Here is a 21,588-nt window from a genome sequence, read left to right on the forward strand (position 1 = left end):
CAAGAATTCAAATTCTGTCACAACCATTACGTCACGCCCGTTTATAGGGCGGACCCATTCACACATCCATTCATTCATCGTAATTTTGACCTGAATCAGGGAACGATCAATCTCCAATTCAGCACCCCCAGAGGAATTGATTTGTTATGGGAACATGGGGGACTTTGCGACTAGACAGATTTAACGTGCATCAGTCACCATTTTACTACACGGGGAGTCTTTGACCGGTGGGGTTCGAACCCATGAACTCTCGTACATGGACCCAGCTCCCTACCAACCAGGCTATCCCGGCCCCCATTTTTGTTAATCTTATTACGAGCTTTATTGATAATTCAAATTGCTCGAAAGAAGTCATTAAGACTTATAGATTTGTGACCACAATGCAAAAATGTATAAGGAGTACGGAATTCAATACCCACTTATTAGTTCAAGAATTGTCAACTGTTGTAAAAAATGCCCTCTGTGGTGATCTATTGCCCTCTGAAATGCAACTACAGAGTGTAAATTTGACATGAAAGGTCATTTTTATTTATGAACTTAAAGATGTTTTCTAAATTTCAATTTTTTTTAAATAATTGAAAGTTTAAGTAATAATAAATTTTAATAAAGTTTGTAATAATGTTGCTGTTTTGAAGAGGCAACAAGTAATTTTTCATAAAAATTTAGAAAATATCATATTTTCTTTTTAATTTTTGTAATATTGATTTTAAAATTAAGAAAATGATTGAGAATCAGTAGTTTTTATTTTATTTTATAACCGTCGTTGAACAGCCGATCCAATTTTATGGGTTTACTACTACTAATGTTCAACTCCATAATCGTGTAATTTGGAACCCTATCCAAAAGACAAGGGACCTCCTGGATCAAGTATTTGGAGAAATTTGCCTTCGTGGAGGACTTTTTTTGATGGAGCTAACCCACATTTGCGTTACATGGAGAGGAAGACTACTAGAACCTCCCACGGTTAGTCTGACGGTTAGGGTACTCTAACCCATGATCCGTCTACCACTGAGGATATTTCACGTCCGGATGCGGAATTCATATCGACTGGGATTCAAAATCGGTTCGCCTCATTGGAAAGCGAACGCTCTATCCCCTGAGCCATCGCGGTTCTCATGTTAATTTTGAAATATTTATTTATTTTTCTTTTTGATGTAGAATATTTACTATTTTGCTATTTTGTAGTAAGTGTGTTAATCTGTTTAATATATTTTAGTAATCGCACATTTACTGATTGGTAGAAATCAAGTTTATCTTTATTACTTTTTTTAAAATTTATTAATGATACTAAATGATAATGAATTTACTTTCTACCAGAAACTGAATTAATGTTTTATATTTTCAACAAAATAAAACATTTTCTATTTTATAAGAAGAAGAAAAAACTTTATGAAATTTATATTTGCATAAATGAATATTATTTACAGCCGCCAGATCCTGCGTCTCAGTACGGACAAATCAAAGGATATTACGTCGGCTACAAAACTAAAACCTCTAAAGATAAATACGTTTACAAGACCCTAGAGGTTAAGGACAATTTTCGAGAAGAGAGAATACTGAACAATTTGCAGAGGAACACAAAGTATTTGGTACGCGTCCAGGCATTTAACAATAAAGGAGCTGGACCTCCATCTGATGATGCAGAAGTTGAAACTTTGAAAGAAGGTGAGGTTTTTTTTTATTTTTAATTAAATATAACTTGAATACAAATTCAATGTTTTGGGTGAAAGAAAGTAAACAATCAATAAGCCGGCATCGTTCGATATTGCGCCATCCTGTAGAAAAATGAAATGCATATGCCGACTCAAATTAAAAAAATCTAAAAAAAAGTTTCTATATTTTTTAATTATAATTCGTTGCCATCTTTATGTCATTAGATTGACTTTTTAGAAGTTTATTTCATCAATATAAAGATAAACTTGAATCGGAACAGTCACCACTCCAAAGATGACCCCGGCAAAATTATAAGACGCACTGTAACATTTTATGTTAAATCTTAATTTATCAGGTTATACTAAACAGCATTATTGTTTTTACGCGTCTGAAACCGGTTTACAGTTGTTTATGTTCACGTATCAGTTGGTTAACATCATAATGGAAGACGTTGAAAATAATTACAAATAATAAATATGTAAAAAAATCTCCTGAATAAAAACCCATTACAAGTATGTTTGACTATAAAAGTATTGCATCTAAACTCGTGCAAAAAATGCAATTATTGAAACACTACAGTGCATCTAATAATTCGATTCAATTATTATAATATACTAATATGATACCTGATATAATAAATATTCTATATTTGTATAATGTATCGTCCAATTTATCCAATTTATCTTATTTATATTATATGTCGTCTCAATTAACCCATTGATACACGAACGTAAACAAATGCAAACCGGTATCAGTCCCGTAAAAACAATAAAGCTGTATAGTATCACCTAATAATTAAGATTTTACATGGAATTTTATAGTGAGTCTAATAACTCAGCCAAGGGCTGTATGTATATATATATATATATATATATATATATATATATATATATATATATATATATATATATATATATATATATATATATATATATATATATATATATATATAAACTCTTGAGCCGTGGCGGTTAATTTATCATGATATTGCATTCCATAGTATTTGCAGTCATATTTTCATATTTTTAATATCCTTTTCTAGAAGGATGACAATATAATGAATTTCTATGCTTTTATTGAGGAAAACAATATAGAAATCTATTTTCAATTTATATACACATGGAGCAGAGCTCCTGGATAGATGCTTACAGTTTCATTTCCAAAAGATAAGTGCACTTTTTTAAGTGTAACATTCATGTCATGTGATCTGTAAAATCCAGATGTTAGAACCGGCATCGTAAGATCTTAAGACCAGATGGAGATGAACTAATATCTCAATATAGTTCTTGACTTTAATGGGAATTCGGCTTCAATTAAGATATTTCACTGCGCGGTGAGGATTCATTGTATAAATAAAGATTTCATCGCTATTCAATGAAACTTAAGATACACGCGAAGGGCTAAGTTAAGTATGCGAAAGAAAAATTTAATGTTCTCATAAACCAGATAAGCTTATCTGCAGATAAGATATAAGTTTAGTCTCAAAAGATCCTTTTAATTTTATTAAGCTAGTATTTTAGACATTATATATATATATATATATATATATATATTAAATAGATGCATTTTTACATTTATTCCATATTTCATTGAAAGAAATCCTAAACCAAATATTTAAAAGGAAATTTTTATAACAGTTGATCTTCTCATTTCTTTCTTCTTTTTTTTTGAACTTCAGATCCTCCAAAACCGCCCACCTTAGAAATCTTAGGAGTGACATCAACATCAGTGACGCTGAAATGGAAAAGAGACGGAACAGACTCTTTGCCAACTAAAGGTGAGTGGCAAAAAAAGAAAGGAAAAGAGAGAGGAGATTGAAAATGCTTGACATATTTCTTCATTTTCGCGTTTCAAAAAGAGCGTTCTGGGCTTTCGTTTTTCAGAGCGCATTTCCCCTTTTTTTGAGATGAGCGTTGACAGTCTCGGCAGGGACGACGAGAGGAAATAGTCGCTTTCATTTATTTCAAATATATTTCAGGACTCTTATGAGAACGTAAGAGTCACACGATACCTTTGTCTAAATCACACAGTTTTCATACGTAAATAGTTTCTTTTATGCGTAAATAGTTTTCTTTTTCATACGTTAATAGTACGTAAATACTTTCTTTTTTACGATTCTAAGCTTTTTTGTGTTGAAAAATAAACTTAAATTCTGTAACAAAAAATTAAGGTTTAAAATATTTGACCCATTAGGCAAAATGGGTCTTGGTTTGGGTTTGATGACGTCCACGCATTTTTCAACTGCTTTCGGGAGTAATAGTAAACAGTGCACATGCGTTGCTATGGCGACCGCTGCTGTTTTTCTTCTTATTTTCACTAGCAGGCATTTTTAGTGTATTTACATAATAATAATTTAAAGTATTTTTCTATTCTTTTTATTATTAACGTATAATTACTGGCTTAACGGTTATTTCAATATAAATATGAATACTGAAGAAGGAAAAGTATTTTGTGAAATCTTGAAACACGTACGTAAACAGGATATGAAAATCAATCAGACGACAAACATCAATTGAGACAGTTTTTGCAACCCAAGATTTGAAATGTTGCGGCGTTTAACGGATTCAATTCAGAAAGAAATAACATTTGACCAATGGATAACCAGTGACTGTAATAAGGCGATCACAACTTTTTTGTTGATTTTGTTTCTTATTTAATTATTTTCTTTATTTGGTTTTAATTAAGGTCGAAATAAGTAAAAAATATTATTAAAATTTTGTTTTCTGATACTAGATTTTTTAGGATTGATAGAATTTTCATTCTGATATTACGGTAAAATAACTAGAAACTGTCCGTCCATCCAATTAACCGAAAAGTTTACGGTAAAGAACCTTTTTCATTTTTTTTATTTTTTCTTTGCTGAAACCATTTATAATTAGCATGGTGTGAAAACCGCACGAAACAATTTACTGGACACTGAAATTTGAATTTTTGAATAGTGCCCGTGTAATATTTAATTGTACAACAAAAATATATTTCATATTTTAATTGAATAAAAAATAATCTAAATTGAATTTTGCAACAAAAAAGTAGTCGTTGCAATTATTCTTCAAGACGCAGTTTTTTTTTTATTTATTTCAAAACCGTCATTGAACAGACTACCCAATACGATTGCTGATGTTCTACTCCATAGCCTTGTAATTTTGAACCCAATCCAGAAGACTAGGAAATTCCTGGATCAGTACACCCAGAGGTATGATTTGCTATGAGAATATGGAGGACTTAACGACTCGACAGATTTAAGGTGCATCTGTCACCCTTCACTACAGGGGCGTCTTCGGCAGTCTGGGATCGAACCTATGGCTTATTGGACATGGGCCCAGTACGGTACCAACCAGGCTATCCCGGTCAAGACGCAATTTTTTTTCAAAGTCGTCGTTGAACAGCCGACCTAATTTTATGGGTTTACGACTATTAATGTTCCATTCCGTAGCCTTGTAATTTTGAACCTAATCCAAAAGACAAGGGAACTCCTGGATCGAGTATTGGGAGAAATTTGCCTTCGTGGAGGACTTTTTGATGGAGCTAACCCGCATTTGCGTTATATTGAGAGGACGACAAACGAGAACCTCCCACAGTTAGCCTGACAGCAAAGGGACTCTAACCCATGATCCATCTACCACTGCGGATATTTCACGTCAGCACTGTGGTCGGAGCAAACCGGATGAGGAGTTCGTATCGACTGGGATTCGAACCCGGCTCGCCTCATTGGAAGGCAGACGCTCTATCCCCTGAGCCATCACGGCTCTAAGGACGTAATTTAAAATTTCTAAACTTTATGCGGATAAACACTCTACAAACCTGACTAATAATTACAAATTACATCCTTTGATGGTGATAAGGCTGTGCAGTATAATAGAAAGTCATTTTTACGCCATTTTCGTAATTGCTTTTTTTTCCTTAATATATTTTAGGTTTCATTGTGCATTACAAAAAGGAATATGGTACATGGAGGGCTGAGGAAGTATTTGGAGATTTGAACACATACACACTTATTAACCTGCAGTGTGGAATGCGATATGAGTTCTACATTACGAACGCTAATGGGAACGGAGAACAAAGTGAAATCGTGGAAACTAGGACAAGCGGAAGAGGTAAAATATATCCAAGCAAATCACTTGTAAAAACAACAGTTTTATAATAAAAATACACCGTACCTTTTGAAAAGATAGATTAAATGAAAGATATTTCAAATATTCGATTAAAAGCAATTTTTAAGAAAGAAAAGCTTACAAAAAAAACAAATATGCTATCTATGCAAATTATTATTAAGAAATGGGGGATTAAAAACAACAAATCCTGTTTGATTGCAACACAGAAACTTGAACGCTTTTATCTTCTTTTTCGCTTTTTTTATTTCTTATATTTGCCTTTCGAGTTATTTCATTTCCTTAAATCAATTAAACAGTTTCTGACGGTTTATTCCTGCTTTCTCAATAATGATCCGTCATATATTGATAAGATCTCTTTTTTTTCTTCGTTTAACCCCTTAACGATCGGAAATGGCCGTAAAAGAGCCTATTTTTTTATACACTTATTTGATTAATGCTGACATCTAGTTTAAAATAAACTAACTATCTACAATTGCCTTAAACATATCCTGGTACAACCATCTGGTGTGTAAAATTAGAAATAAAATGTTTTCCGGGCCAAAGAAATGAATTAGTTTTATTCTTATTGGCGAGGTTACTACTGAACACTCAGCCCGGAAATATCACGGGAGCGAGAGATAGAGAGCAAAACCTCACCCCGTCATTTTCACGGGAGCGAGAAGAAAAGGGTTAAATATTAATTTTGGAGGGGTGTTTGGTTTCCTCTTACCCCAGTAATCTAAAATTGTTTATTAAATTATAGAATTATTACGATTCAGAAGCAATCTGAGAGATGAAACTAGCTTTTGAGCATGACAATCAACTTTTGAATTTTTTTTTTATTTCTAGCCCCCATTGCCCCCGAGAAAGAAGAACTCCTCATCGTCAATGCTACTTCCGTCACAATCCAATTAAATTCGTGGAAATCGGGCGGCTGTCCAATCACACACTTCGAAATAAAGTACAAGCAGCAGAAAAAGAAAACGTGGGTCATTTTTGCCGACAGGGTGTCATCGAATAAGAAGAGCATCACAATTACTGGACTCACACCGAACACATTTTATCAATTACAGCTGACATCTCACAATGAAGCCGGACCTAATACTGAAGCTGAGTATATCTTCACTACAGGAGCTAATTTGAAAGGTGATTTCTTTTTCCTCCTCTCTTCTCTTCTTCTTTAGTTCTTTTCTTTATTTATAGCTTGAAATGACATCATCTCATAGGATAAGATTATTCTGCTTTACTTCTTTTGGAATGTTATAAGATTTTTAGAAAAATTAATGAAAATAAACGCAGAACATGGCATTTTAATTTCCATTGGAAAGCAGAAATTTTTCCTGAAAATGGAGAACTAGCAGGGAGTTTTGATTTAAAATTATTTTTGAAATTATTTTTTATATATAATTATTTTAAGTATATTATATTTCTATATTTTTCTTTATATACGTTATTTCTATAACCTTAAGATAGTGTTTTTTTTTCTTAGTTTTTAATTGCTCTAGGTAAATTTCATCAGTAAAAGTAATTCGAAATGTAATATACTTAAAATAATTACGAAAATAATCAGAAATTATATTTGTAACTATTTTTATTAAATTATATTTTAATATTTTTTATATACATTATTTCTGTAATCTTAAGAAAGTGGTTTTTTTTAGTTTTAAATTGCTCGTGGTAAATTTCCTTAGTAAAAGTAATGTAAAATATCTTTACCTTATAACTAAGTTGTAGTTTTTAATCAGTGTTCAAATACATAATAATTATAAAAGAAATACTTATAATAAATGAAAATAAACAGAGAACATGAGCATTTTGATTTCCAGGGGAAAACGAAGTTTTTCCAGCGAATGAAAAACTAGCAGAGAGTTTTGATTCAAAACTGTATTTGTAATTATTTAAAGTATATTATACTCCTATATTTTTTATATACGTTGTTTCTATAACCTTAACAAAAGTAGATTTTTTTTAATTTTAAATTGCTAGAGGTAAATTTCATCAAAAAAAAATAATGTCAAAATATCTTTACCTTACAACGAAATTGTAGTCTTTAATCATTGTTCAAATATAGTATAATAATATAAAAAAGAAATACCTAAAGTGTATAACTTCACTACAGGAGCTAATTTGAAAGGTGATTTTTTTTTCTCTTCTCATCTTAGTTCTTACTTTATAGTTTGAAATGACATCATCTCTTAGGATAAGATTATTTTGCTTTATTTCTTTTGGAATGTTATAAGATTTTTAGAAAAATTAATGAAAATGAACGTAGAACATAGCATTTTAATTTCCATTGGAAAACAGAAATTTTTCCTGAAAATGGAAAACTAGCAGGGAGTTTTGATTTAAAATTTATTTTTGTAATTATTTTAAGTATATTATACTTCTAATTACTTTTACTGATGAAGTTTACCTCGAACAATTAAATACTTAAAAAAAAAACACTTTCCTAAGGTTACCGAAAAAAACGTATAAAAAATAAAAAGTACGCAAAAAACAAAGAGTATTCACTTAAAGAAACTTGCAGTTTTTTCGTTAATTATATTTAAAGTTAAAGACAATTTTTTCAAGAACAACTGCGAAAAAGCCATCTGAATTCAATTTTTGAAAAAAAGAAATTCTTCGCTTTTTAATTTATAAGTATTTTTATTCATTTTTTTGAAAAAATGAATAAAAATGAAAAAGTAAGAATTTTTTTTAAGTGAAAAATAATTTTAAAATTAATTTGAACACAATTCTCAAAGCTACGGTACCATATAGCATTCCCAGGATGACGGGGAAAAAATATCTAAACCGAGCAAATTACATTAGAACAATTTTTTACTTTTCTAATTACTGCAAAGGGATATTTATTCTGAGTAAAATATATGGGTTATAAATTGCAATTTTTAACAATCTATAAGCAGATAATAGCTAATTTTTTTTAACAAAAAATAACTTTAGTTATTTCTTTCTTTATTATTATATATTTGAACAATGATTAAAAACTGCAATTTAGTTATATGGTAAAGATATTTTTACATTACTTTTACTGATGAAATTTACCTCGAGCTATTAAATACTTAAAAAAAAACACTATCTTAAGATTATAGAATTAACATATATAAAAAATATAGAAATATAATATACTTAAAATAATTACAAAAATAATCAGAAATCATTTTTATAATTATTTTAAGTATATTTCTATATTTTTATATACGTTACTACTAAAGCCTTAAAAAAGTGTTTTTTTTTTTAATTTTTAATTGCTTAAAGTCAATTTCATCAGAGTAATGTAAAAATTTCTTTACTATGCAACTAAATTGTAGTTTTTAATCACTGTACAAATATATAATAATAAAAAAATGAAAAACCTAAAGTGTATATCTTCACTACAGGAGCTAATTTGAACGGTGATTTTTTCTTCTTCTTTTTCTTAGTTCTTTTCTTTATTTAGCTTGAAATGCCATCATCTCTTAGGATAAGATTATTTTGCTTTATTTCTTTGGAATGTTTTGAAAAATTAATGAAAATAAACACAGAACATGGCACTTTAATTTCCATTGGAAAACAGAAATTTTTCCTGAAAATGGAAAAGTAGCAGGGAGTTTTGATTTAAAATTATTTTTGAAATTATTTTTTATATATAATTATTTTAAGTACACTGGTTATCATAAATTAAGGAAAATTCACAAAAATCGCGATAACTCAAGAAATTACACATGGAATTTTATGAAACTTACCCACAATATACAACACATAGTAAGGTATTAAACAACATAAAAAGAAATTATCAGACATTAATAGTAGTATAGAAATTAGCACATGTATAAAATAAACAAATTGGAAGTATCGGTTTGCAATAGAAAAAGTACCTTTAATATGGAATATGATTGCCTCTAGAAGCAATACAGCACAAACAGCGATGTGTGATGCTTTCAATTATGCGGTCTATCAGTTCAATAGGAAGTGAGAGCCATTGCTCTTGTAAAGCAGTTGCAAGCGTGGCAAGGGTCTGAGGGGGCGGATTGATGGCAGATACACGCCTCCCTAGAGCATCCCAAACGTGCTCGATAGGATTCAAGTCCGGGGATCGAGCTGGCCACTCCATGCGAGTAATTGTTTCCTGTTGAAGATAATCATCAACAATGCGAGCTCTGTGTGGTCTTGCATTATCGTCCTGTAACAGGAAGCAATCACCAATTGCCCCGGCATATGGGCGCACATAAGCATCAAGGATGTTGTCTCGATAAACCTGAGCATTCACGGTTCCCCTTGGAAAGACATGGAGGTATGTGCGCCCTCCTAAGGATATGTCTCCCCAAACACAGACACTGCCTCTTCCGTATGCATCTCTTTCACGGATGTTTGATGGATGATAACGGGTCCCAGGTTCTCTCCATATCAAATAACGTCTACTGTCACTTTCTAGACTAAACCTGGACTCATCCGTAAAGAGAACAGGCCTCCATTGATCTGACGTCCAGTGGACATGTTGTCGGGCCCACTGCAAACGGTCTCTCCTATGGCGTGATGTGAGCGGCACGCAAATGGCTGGTCGTCTCGCATACAGACCACCTTCGTGGAGCCTTCTGCGCACAGTTGACGTTGACACCAACCTTCCGGTGGCTGCAGCAAGAGAGGATCTAAGATGTGTCGGAGTAGCGGTTCTATTCCTGCGTGCACTTAATGTCAAATATCGGTCATCGGCACTGGTCGTAACAGTTGGCCGTCCTTGACTGAACCTCCTAGATGCCGAATCTGTGGTTTGAAATTGCCTCCAAAGTCTATGAACCACAGATGGACTCACATTTAGCCATCTGGCCACTTCTGATTGACTCTGCCCTGCCTCTAGTCTCCCGATGGCTCTCCATCGTAGTTCTTCAGGCAAATGATGCCTAGAGGTCATTATTACGAATTGGCTATCTCAGATTTTCAATGTCGCAATCACAGTAAAATTTGTGTGCTTTCTCTCAAACTTGGACTTTTATGCTCCAGGCAGATGACGTAAGCCGAGTGCAGCGCCACTAATTTGCATATTGCAATTTTACTCAGCTACTCTTAGTGGACAACATATGCAAATTTTGCACGGTTTGGCTTACTTTTGAAAGAGTTATCGCTATTTTTGTGATTTTTCCTTAATTTATGATAACCAGTGTATATTATATATATTATTATGTATATTATTAAGCATATTTTTATATGCGTTATTTCTATAACCTTAAGGAAGTAGTTCTTTTAGTTTTTAATTGCTCAAGGTAAATTCTCTTAGTAAAAGTAATGTAAAATATCTTTACCTTATAACTAAATTGTAGTTTAAACTTTCTTAATTCGGCGTTTGAATTGTTACAAAACATTAATTTTACCATTTTTCTATTAAGTACAAAGACATTGAAACATAGTTATCACAGGGGAGTTTCTACCCTGAATTAAAAATCTTGTGATACATTAATTCGAAACTAAAATGTTCCTTTTCTAGGTGCCTTACCAGACGCAGTACTAGTGAGCGGAGAAGCAGTGCCTTTCTATTTAGAACTGGAAGTTGTTCTTCCTGTTTCGCTGTCTTTGGTGGTTGTGGTTGCAGTACTCGTACTTGTGTGCCTCATAGTGAGGAAGCGAAACCCAACAGAAACATCACAAACAGGTACTAACTAAATTTTGGTTTTACTTAATTTAATCACTTGAATGCAGTCCTTTCCCAAATTATTAGACGCTCTATAAGATTCTATGTAAAACTTTGTCTCGAAATCTGATGTAACAATGCACATTTGCAGTTTTTCAGCCCTGTCGTCTTTTTCTGTCATGTAAAGTCTCTTGCCAAATTATTAGACGCACTATAAGATTTTATGCAAAATCTTAAGTATCAGGTGATACTATACAGCATTATTGTTTTCAAGCGGCTGAAACCGGTTTACACTTTTTTACGTTCGTGTATCAATTGGTTAACATTGTACTGCAATACGTTAAACATAAATACAAATAGGAAGTTTACAAAATATCTCCCGAATAAAAACCCATTACATGCATGTTTAAATATAAAAGTATTGCATACAAACTCGTGCAAAACATGCAATTATTAAAACACTACAGTGCGTCTAATAATTGGGTCGAATTGTTATAATATAGTAATATAATACCTGACATAATAAATATTCTTTATTTATATAATATATCGTCTTATTTGTCCAATCGTCGAATTTACTCGTATATTATATAACGTCTAATTTAACGAATTGATACACGAACTTAAAATAGTGCAAAACGGTTTCTGTCGCGTAAAAACAATAAAGCTGTATAGTATCACCTGATAATTAAGATTTTACTTAGACTCTTTCAGTGCGTCTAATAATTTGGCGAAGGGACTGTAGTTAGTTCTTTACGCCATATTTCCCTTGGAAAAATGCATTTGTTCTAATGAACCCAAGATGTGACGTCGATACAAGGCGAATATAAGTTTTGTTACATTTTATTTGGTATAGCAAGTACAACTTATGTATCCAGAAAGTCACAGGCAGGAGAGTCGGTCCACCTTTGTGAGATGGAAAAGTCAAACTATCAAAGACCCCCAAGTCGTGCAGACCCTCTCTACTATCCTACTCCATATGCAACAACACACATTGCGGATGGACCTTGCAGAAAATCCTTGGAAGCAGCAGAAAGAGAGGTTTGTAACTTTTATATCCTAATAACTACAGATTCACAAATAAACTGGTTAAAGCATAATCTTCTCGTTCCTATTTAACATGCAAGTTTATTATTTTCGCACAAACTTCAGATAATGAGGATAGTTGCAATTAGTTACTATTATATAAAGGGAATTCAGAGTCATATTAAGATATTATGTAACTACAGATACATAAATAAACTGGTTAAGCATAATTTTCTAGTTCCTATTTTGCAGGCGAACTTATTATTGTCATACAAACTCCAGATAATGAGGATAGCTGTAATTAGTTACGATTAAAATGGGAATACAGAATCATTAAGATATTATGTATACAAATGGACATTAAAAAAAGCAAGCTATTTCTTAGTTAGTAATAATATAATGAATATAATGGTGTTTAAAACGTTCACATTTCCAAATCTCCTAGACAACAATATTTCACTCTCTCTTATTTGCATTTCTTAATGAAATTCAAAATATAATGTCTACACAATAGAAATTCTAAGATTTAACAAGTATGGTGTTATGCGAAGAGAACTTTGAGATGAGCCTTTTGTAATGACAGAAATTTTAGACAATGAAGAAAAATATTATACCCAGCTATGAACAGAATTATTATCAAGCATTTTTTTTTGTAATATGTGCTTAGAGAAAAATTAAAAACAAAACATGAAATTACACGTGTTGTTATACTATAATGAAAGCGAGTGTGTTTGAAACGTTTGTTTCCCTAGACCATGTAAAGTGGTCCAAATAAGAATAGATTTATTAAATCTTTTCTTTATAATTATATAAAAGCCCCCCTAAACTAAACTAGCGATTCAAAATAATTCATATTAGGAAACAAAACGCAATTTTTCGGCAAACTTCATGTGACAATTAAGGTAAGGTTTCTGTGTTTTGAATTCCACAAATTTTAAACTTATGGCTCTGAAAGTAGTTAATATGTAAACTAAAGAACAAAAATAGAAAATCTCATCAGAATTTCTCGAAATTTTCAAATGAATGAAAAATCAGATATACAACATCAGTCACTATCATGTGTTGTAATGACTCAGAGAAAGAGAGTATATAGATCATGAAAGTTTATAGATCAAGTATCCGGAAATATTTGAACTAAAACCAGGAAGAAAGAAAAAACTTCATACCTTTGATTTCGGCGATGCCAGGACCTCGAGGTCATGCAGCCTGCTGCGAGACATTTTTAAGTTCTAATTTTTTTTGTGTTATAAATTCATGAAAACATCAGTCTCGTGTAGAAAATCATGTATCAATATTAACTTCGTGATTCCTTTTCATGTAATTTATGAAGATTTATACTCAAGCATGCTACGAATTTAACATTACGATTTGTATCTACGACAATAATCAAACGTAATTTCACGAGATATTCGAATTTCCCATCGTCATTTGATAATCACATATGCATTTTATTGCCAATTAAAAAAATGCGCCTAATATTGTATACATATATATTATGTATGTGTATATACTTGTCTGATTATATATATATATATATATATATATATATATATATATATATATATATATATATATATATATATATATATATATATATATATATATATATATATATATATATATATATATATATATATATATATATATATATATATATATATATATATATATATATATATATATATATATATATATATATATATATATATATATATATAAAATGCATTGTTCTAGCTTCAAGAAGAACCACAATATGCTACTGTGAAACGTACACCAAGGCCTCCAAAATCTGACATGCACATATACCATTATCCAGGTAAGGAACATTTAAAATTTAGATAAGACATTAGAGGTAAGGTATTAATAAAAAAAGTCAAATTAAAAGAAAAAAATATTATTGATTCGTAGGATAGGGTATTGAAGATGCCAATTTCTGAAATTATGCTTCGAATTCGTGATGCTGGCTCGGTTCTCTATTTTTTATTTAAATTTAATTTATTTAATTTCCTTAAATATAAAATAAAAGGTATTAGTTCATTATTAGGTATATAAAATAAAGGTAGGTGTATAATACGCTTGCTTGTATATAATACCTAAATGGTATATAATACTCTTGATTATATACTATTTAGATCTCTCAGAAAGCTCGTTTACTTAAACCATTATATAAATACATCATTTCATGCTTTGTTTTGATTCAATCTATGTCAAGTCAGGGAAATGAACACGTGATACATATATTTATATATTTAGTACCTAAGACATCGATTTCTCGGAAAATTTTATAATTAAATAATTATTTTATTAAGTTACTTTAGTTTAAGTTAGTTTTAGAGTAAATAAGTGAAGAAATACGTATCCTGTCTACGTATATTTTGGTATCTATGGTATTCTTTACTAAAACAATTGTCAACCTTTGTGAGGCTAATTTTTTCCTTTTAAAAACTCGAGGTCTAAGACACTAAATTTTGTTTCTGCAAAAAAAAAAACATTCTAATTTCTATATGAAATTTCAAGCATATTTAAAAGCAAGATTATTATTATATGCATTTACGCAACGTTTTAAATTTATCACTAATTTTATTAAGAATAAATTGCAAATAAAAAAAATAAACATCTGCAAATGGAAAAAAAACACAACTTTTACAATCTGAATAAAGATGCTTAATTAATGAGTAGCGAAATAAAACATTTACATTAATAAATATTTGTAAAGGTTTGAATCGTTTTTATTTGATAATCAGATAGAATATCGAGCAATTACTTCAATAATGTTTTCTATACAGTTCATTATGAAAGAAAAAATAGCAGCGTTAAGAAACTAAATCCAGCAGGACTATTTCAATACTCTTAACTGGATAACTTTTTTTAAAAAGAAGATTTTAAACAAAATAACACCGATAGTTAAAATAATTAGGTAAAACACGTATCGAGAATAAAATGTATTGAAGTAGATGTTTTGTATTTCAGTACACATTCCTCCAGAACTATTAGACGAACTTCAAGTGGCTTCCTCCCAATGGGATGATGGAGGAAGATCATCTATGATGGACGGAGGTGGATATATAGGTTAGATACATGTATTATGCATACACAGGATGATTTACACTATAAAACTTGTAGGAAAGTCATTTTTACCGACGAAACACAACTTACAAAGCAACTGTGACGCTTCAGACAGATGTAAATTTTGGTTTTTTCACTTCATATGCTTTGAGAGATGTACTACGAAAACTCTCCAATATATGCTGTCTACTATGTAGAAATGTTCCGAAATCATACTTACTGTAGTTTGAGTGATTTAATGGTAGCCAAAATACTAAATATCATCCTATCAAAATAAAACGTGACTAGAATTCAGTACCACGTGGCATGATGCTATTGCCCAAGGCAAACTGAAGATAGTAAACTTTGACCACAATCATATCACTTTATTTGAGCTTCGCACAAGAGCAAATATTTTCCTCAATATCGCAGTGCCTCGAATCAATTAAAAAAGAGGAAGGCGATACGCTTAGCATAAGCTGACCCTGGGCAAAATCCCTCGGTGGTCGGGCAGTAAAAAATATATTACCTCAATATCTATATTACGTACCTCAGTACCTATACTAGAAGGTTCGATACCCATAAAAATATTTCCAATTACCACAGGACTTCTCATGTGCAATAATCTTCTCGTTTTTCAATAATTACATGTTGTGCACGAGTTTAATTTTGCATATAAACTCATGCAAAACATGTAATTATTGAAAAACTACAGTGCGTCTAATAATTTGATCTAATTATTATAATATGCTAATATATTGCTTGATATAATAAATATTTTATATTTATATAATATATCGTCTAATTTATCCAATCATCGAATTTATATTATATATCTCATTTCACCAATTGACACACGAACGTAAACAAGTGCAAACCGGTTTCAGTCGCGTAAAAACAATAAAGCTGTACAGTATCACCTGATAATTAAGATTTTACAAACAATCTTATAGTACGTCTAATAATTTAATAATTTGGCCAGGTACTATATATATATATATAAAATTTTAATTTTAATGCGGAACTACTAGAATTTCAATTTTTTATTAAGTGTGTGACATTTTCACTGATTTTATAGTAAACAAATCTTTTGAGAATTAAATTTTCTTTCAAAAGATGTTTCTGAAAGAGGGTAGAAATTTCTACAGGTGAAAATTATCGTTCTCTCAAATTTAGGCTCTTATCTTTACGGCAGTACAACATCTGCATTGAATAAATAAATTCAGGAAATTCTTTCTTGGCTTTCAGATGTTTTAATTTTACGCCCGGCTAACTCTCAAAACTTCCAAGTACAAAATACATAATTGCTTTCTAAAAATATTTTAGAAGATTGTATCTCTATGAAGAGAGATTTAACTAATGCTTAACTTCTCCACAGAAACTTGTTTAAGAATAGTTGCTTTAAAGTAATATACATTTATTCTAAAACTAAGTGTAATTTTTTTAAATTATTTAAAAAAAATTTAATTTTTTTTTACGAAATTAGCAAAAATAATTTTATTGTTAAATATTGTAAAAATTAAATACAGGAAATATTTATTGAAGATATCCATACTAAATTTCTCAGATAAACAATTCAAAACTGCATGTGATCGCTTAAACTCTCAAGAAATACTATCACGTGTTGAATTTGTTTTCTTCATAATTATGAAAAACATTTTTGTAACAAAAAGGAAAATTTTAAGATTTTCTTTCTGTAGTTAATTATTTTGGGAAACTTATATACATTAAGAAATAAGAAATTGGTTCTTTATTCCTTCTTTTTTTAAATACTTAGCACTTCCTGTTCGCGTACAGCAGGTCCTGGGTTCGATCCTCGGGCCGGGCAATGTTGACTCGGCTTTTCATCCCTTCAATGGGTCGATAAATGAGTACCGAGCATGCTTGGGAACTAAAGACGGGGGGTTCCGCGTTCAGCTGACCACCTTACCGGAACATCTGCTCCTGCACCCCAGAGCCCAAGGTCAGGAAAACTGAGATGATCACAGTAGGCCTTAGCCCTCTATGGGCTGTCGCGCCACTGAGTTTAGTTTAGTTTTTTTTAATTATTTAACATCATAAGTTCGTCATATTTTGAACAACAGTAAAGTGTGAGCTAAGGCTCTCTGTTGAAGATGCCATCAGAACAATTTATTCTCTGATATAGACTGCCAGTTTTTTACTCCCCTTAATAAAAAAATAAAAATAAAAAAAAACTGATTACACCGACGTTGCTTTTGACTTCCTCTTCCTCGACCAGTGAAGGATTTTGACACAATTTTTAACTGAATTTTATTTTTTTAATATCCCAGAACTCTGAGCATGTCTTTAAATGTTAGTGCTTTTGATGATGTCTGGCTTTTTAAAAGTTTTATAAATTTATGGGTTAAAACGTCATTGTCAAAGGCCGATTTATTAGACATCTCCAAAGGTATATTTGAGAACTTTTCTTTAAAAAAAAACAACAATAAATAATTCATAACATTAACGTTTCTGCATTTAATGTAGTTTTTGAGAAAGTTTATTGTTGCCTGGTACCCCACCAGAGGAAATAATTATAGGCTTATTAGGGGGTACGCAAGGCGGCCCTGTATGTTACTATGTATGTATATATATAGTGTGTTTATTAGCGTTAAAATGAGGAAATTCGATGTGAATATTCTGTACACTCCCCTTAATATTGATCCATAATATTCAAATTGGACCACTTATTTTATTACCGGATAGTCCCGCAGTGGACTGATAGTTAAGACACGGTTCCCAGCAGATCACCGAAGTCAAGCATCACTGGCTGCTGTCAGTGTGCTGGCGGGTGACCACTTGGATCAGTCTGCTTAGGGGCCGAGGGTGTGCGGTATTTGTCTTCGTTAAACTTTTCTACCGTGAAGTGCTCGACTTTGCTTACAGGTCGTTGGACTACCGAAGTGCAGGTCGTTGGGCTGCAGGGGGGCATCCCCTCTGCTGAGGATCAAAATTGTGACGGCATGTCTTCAGATCATCCTCAGGGATGTTTCCCACACCGTCTCCAATAGCCCATTATGCAGCTCTAGTGCGACGTTAATGAACTACAACAATTATTACCTAGTATAAGTGTACCATGCCAGAGGAAATAATTAGAGGCTTATTAGGGGGTGCATTATGTGGTCCTATAAATTGCTATGTATGTATATCTATAGATATTATAGTGTGTTTATTAGCGTTAAAACGAGGATGTATTAATTCCTGAAAAAAATAAATTTTAATATTTATAAGTTAATTTTTTTGGTATTGATTATTAATCGAATGTTACTTTACTATTTCAAGGTAGAAGAAGTTCTAGGGGCCATACATAATCTTCTTCCAAAACAATTATCGGCAGAAGTCAAAGAAACATCGTTAAAGCAAGTGTTCGAAGAAGTAATGAACACTTGAGCTGGACCATAAGGTATGATGATGATTGATTAACAAGTAAAGGATAAAGAAAAAAAGGTTTAGCAAGTATTTCGCTGGACGGAATTATGATAGGACTGATGTGGTCGAAGCAATTTGAAAATTGCTTTATAGTAATAAAATGCTGTTTTCAGTATAAATGTACTTCCATTTAAAATTTGAGCTGGAGTATAAACTCTCGAAGAGGAGTGATAAAAATATTGTGATATTAATAATTTTTATGACTAATGAATGTTAAAAGAAACTCTGGAGCAAATATGAGTACAATTAGTTTCTTTGTATGTTGTTTGTTATATGTTGTGAAGGAATATTGAAGCAAGGACAGAGGAACTTGCTATATATGTTACAGGGCTTGTCAAAAATATCTTACTTAGTTCGACGAGAAGTAAAACATAAATATAATCTTACAATATTTAAATTCTGTTTACTTGATTGGTTCGCAAAATAATTGAACATCTCTACAAGATTGAAAATAACCAAAAGTAAATATTTCATCTATAAACTTTTGAAGAAGAAAAAAATTAAAATTTAGACAAAATCAGAGAAATTGATCTTGAGAAATAAAAAAAATATAATATGGTTTTAATTTTTTTTACTCAGATACTATTTTGTTGTCGTGGCTATAAGGCCATGAATACAGAACTATACGGTTGTTTTTAACCATTTACAACTAGCATGGTTTCAAAACCATAAAAAGAAATTTAACTCGACATTAAGAGTTATGCTTTTTGTTAGGTAATGGGCATTGGGTAGTGCAGGGCACCGGAAACTCTTAATGTGTTGAGGGAAATTGAGGAATTATTGTGGTGTCAATGCTAGGACTCGGACTCCAATTCTGTTATTGATGAAAATGACACATTAGCCATTGCAGCTATAATATGTACGTAGTTGTGAGGAGCTAAGTAGCTTCATTTGGTTGCTTAGTTGGTGCGATAAAAGTCTTGTTGTTAAACCGTATTACGAGAAAGCAGTTAATAAACGGTTTTTCTCGCAGTTAACAGTTTGATTACCGTCTTATTTATGGTTATTTGGCTGTTTCGTTTGAATATGGTAAAAAAACGTTAAATAAATTGTTACTTAACAATTTTTTCTGATAAATGTTTAACAGTGCGTTTTAAAATTCCGTAATAGAAAATTGTACCTTGATATATTGGTTTTTAATTAAATGCTACACACATTTATGAGCTGAGTGTTCTATTTCGTGTAAACCTTTTTATAAAATCTTAGTCGGTTCCGTTTCTTGCAAGTTTATTAATTATTTTAAGAAGCTAATTTTGAGCATCATTATTTTTTTTATCTTAATCATAGATGCGTTTTTTAACATCAGCTGTATCATTTTGAATCGACATGTGATTCTGAATCAATTTAGTCATTAAAAACGAACATTCATTAAAAAGGATCAGACTTAGTAAAAAAGGAAAGAGATACATTATTTACGATAAATATTAATTATTTTTGAACGAGAAATATTTTCAGCTATCTGAAAATAAATTTTTGACTATTCCCTGTTTTCACCACAAAACTTTGTATTATAAATAATTCTATGTCATTTTTCTTAATCAGATGTTTTTTGATTCTCTTCATGATAATGTTAATGTAATAGTTCATTAGTTCAATATTCTATTGTGATGTTTTTGTACATAATAGTTTTAGTAGAAAAAAAAAGATTTTGTATTTATTTTTATAAGACTCTTAAGTGAGGTGTACGAACTAACTAAAATTGAAATCAAAATTATTTCTATGTCTTCAATTTGAAATATCTTGTAAATTTATAATATATGTTTGTTGAAATAAAATTGAATAAATACATCTGATGTAAGAATGTTTATTCTCAGTGCATTTAACATTACCTTTAAAATTATAAGTAACTCATTTTAATTCTAGAGATTTTCGAAACCTGCTCGCTATCGCTTAACGCCTACCAAAGGAGAAAAAAAAATAATTTTTAAGTAATTACCATTGTAACCTTAATAATTTATGTGAACAACAGGCAAGCATTTTCAGAAGGTATTACCTGACTAAAAACTTCATTCCCTTAAAAAAATATATTCAAATTAAAAAAAAACAGTGAACATGTTTCAAGCGCTACAAAAATAGGCCTTCAGTATCAGGACTTGCCTGATGTGAAAAAGAAAATACAAAGGTGATTTATCATTTTCGTTTCTTTTAAAAAAATACCTTTTCATAAAGGTGAATCATAATCATAAAAGTTATTTATCACCTTTGTTTCGTCGCATTCCTGTCTGGTAAGTCTTGAAAATGGGCACCTATTTTCGAAGCACTTGAAACGTGTCGACTATTCTTTCATTATTTGTACATTTTTAAAGCAATTTTGTATATTTTTGTATATATTTGTATATTTTTTGAAGTTTCAATCAATTAATATCTTACTGCTTCAGTTTCTTGGTATTATTTACCTATTTTTCGGAAGGTCATCGTTAGTTAAGAAACACTTAAGTTATGGGTTTAGTACATTTATTAAATTATTATAAGTTATAAAAGATAAGATACAATTACATTATACAATTTAGTAAGTCTAATTAAACGACACTAATAATTTTTTTATATTTTCAGCACCCACAATCTAAGATTTAAAAGTGGGACCGCCCAGAGGTTGCAGTCCAATACGACGCCTAAAAACCTATTATAAAAGGCAGAAACCAACATATTCAAAATTCTAATGAATAGTGTTTGTCGAAATACTAAAAATAAAAATATAAATGTTAGCGAAAATGACTTCCAACTTAGTTTTATTATCAT

At 31.0% G+C, this 21,588-nt stretch overlaps 1 protein-coding gene across 2 annotated transcripts in view; it reads left to right on the top strand.

Moving 5' to 3' along the window:
* Positions 1-20,640, top strand: part of LOC107453534 (cell adhesion molecule Dscam1) — a 132,213-nt gene extending 111,573 nt beyond the window's left edge. Inside the window, exons 18-26 of one of the 2 annotated variants that reach the window (XM_071185813.2) lie at positions 1,428-1,665; positions 3,332-3,430; positions 5,568-5,747; positions 6,594-6,890; positions 11,206-11,370; positions 12,206-12,390; positions 14,110-14,191; positions 15,346-15,444; positions 18,703-20,640. In XM_071185813.2, the coding sequence (XP_071041914.2) occupies positions 1,428-1,665; positions 3,332-3,430; positions 5,568-5,747; positions 6,594-6,890; positions 11,206-11,370; positions 12,206-12,390; positions 14,110-14,191; positions 15,346-15,444; positions 18,703-18,731 (1,374 nt within the window). In that variant the 3' untranslated portion in view covers positions 18,732-20,640. The remainder of the gene's footprint in view (positions 1-1,427; positions 1,666-3,331; positions 3,431-5,567; positions 5,748-6,593; positions 6,891-11,205; positions 11,371-12,205; positions 12,391-14,109; positions 14,192-15,345; positions 15,445-18,702) is intronic. The other variant, XM_071185867.2, reaches the window with a different exon arrangement.
* Positions 20,641-21,588: the final 948 nt, after the last annotated feature.

Source organism: Parasteatoda tepidariorum, chromosome 3, assembly GCF_982258835.1.
Source record: "Parasteatoda tepidariorum strain Cologne lab strain chromosome 3, Ptep-v5.0, whole genome shotgun sequence".
Lineage (NCBI taxonomy): Eukaryota > Metazoa > Arthropoda > Arachnida > Araneae > Theridiidae > Parasteatoda > Parasteatoda tepidariorum.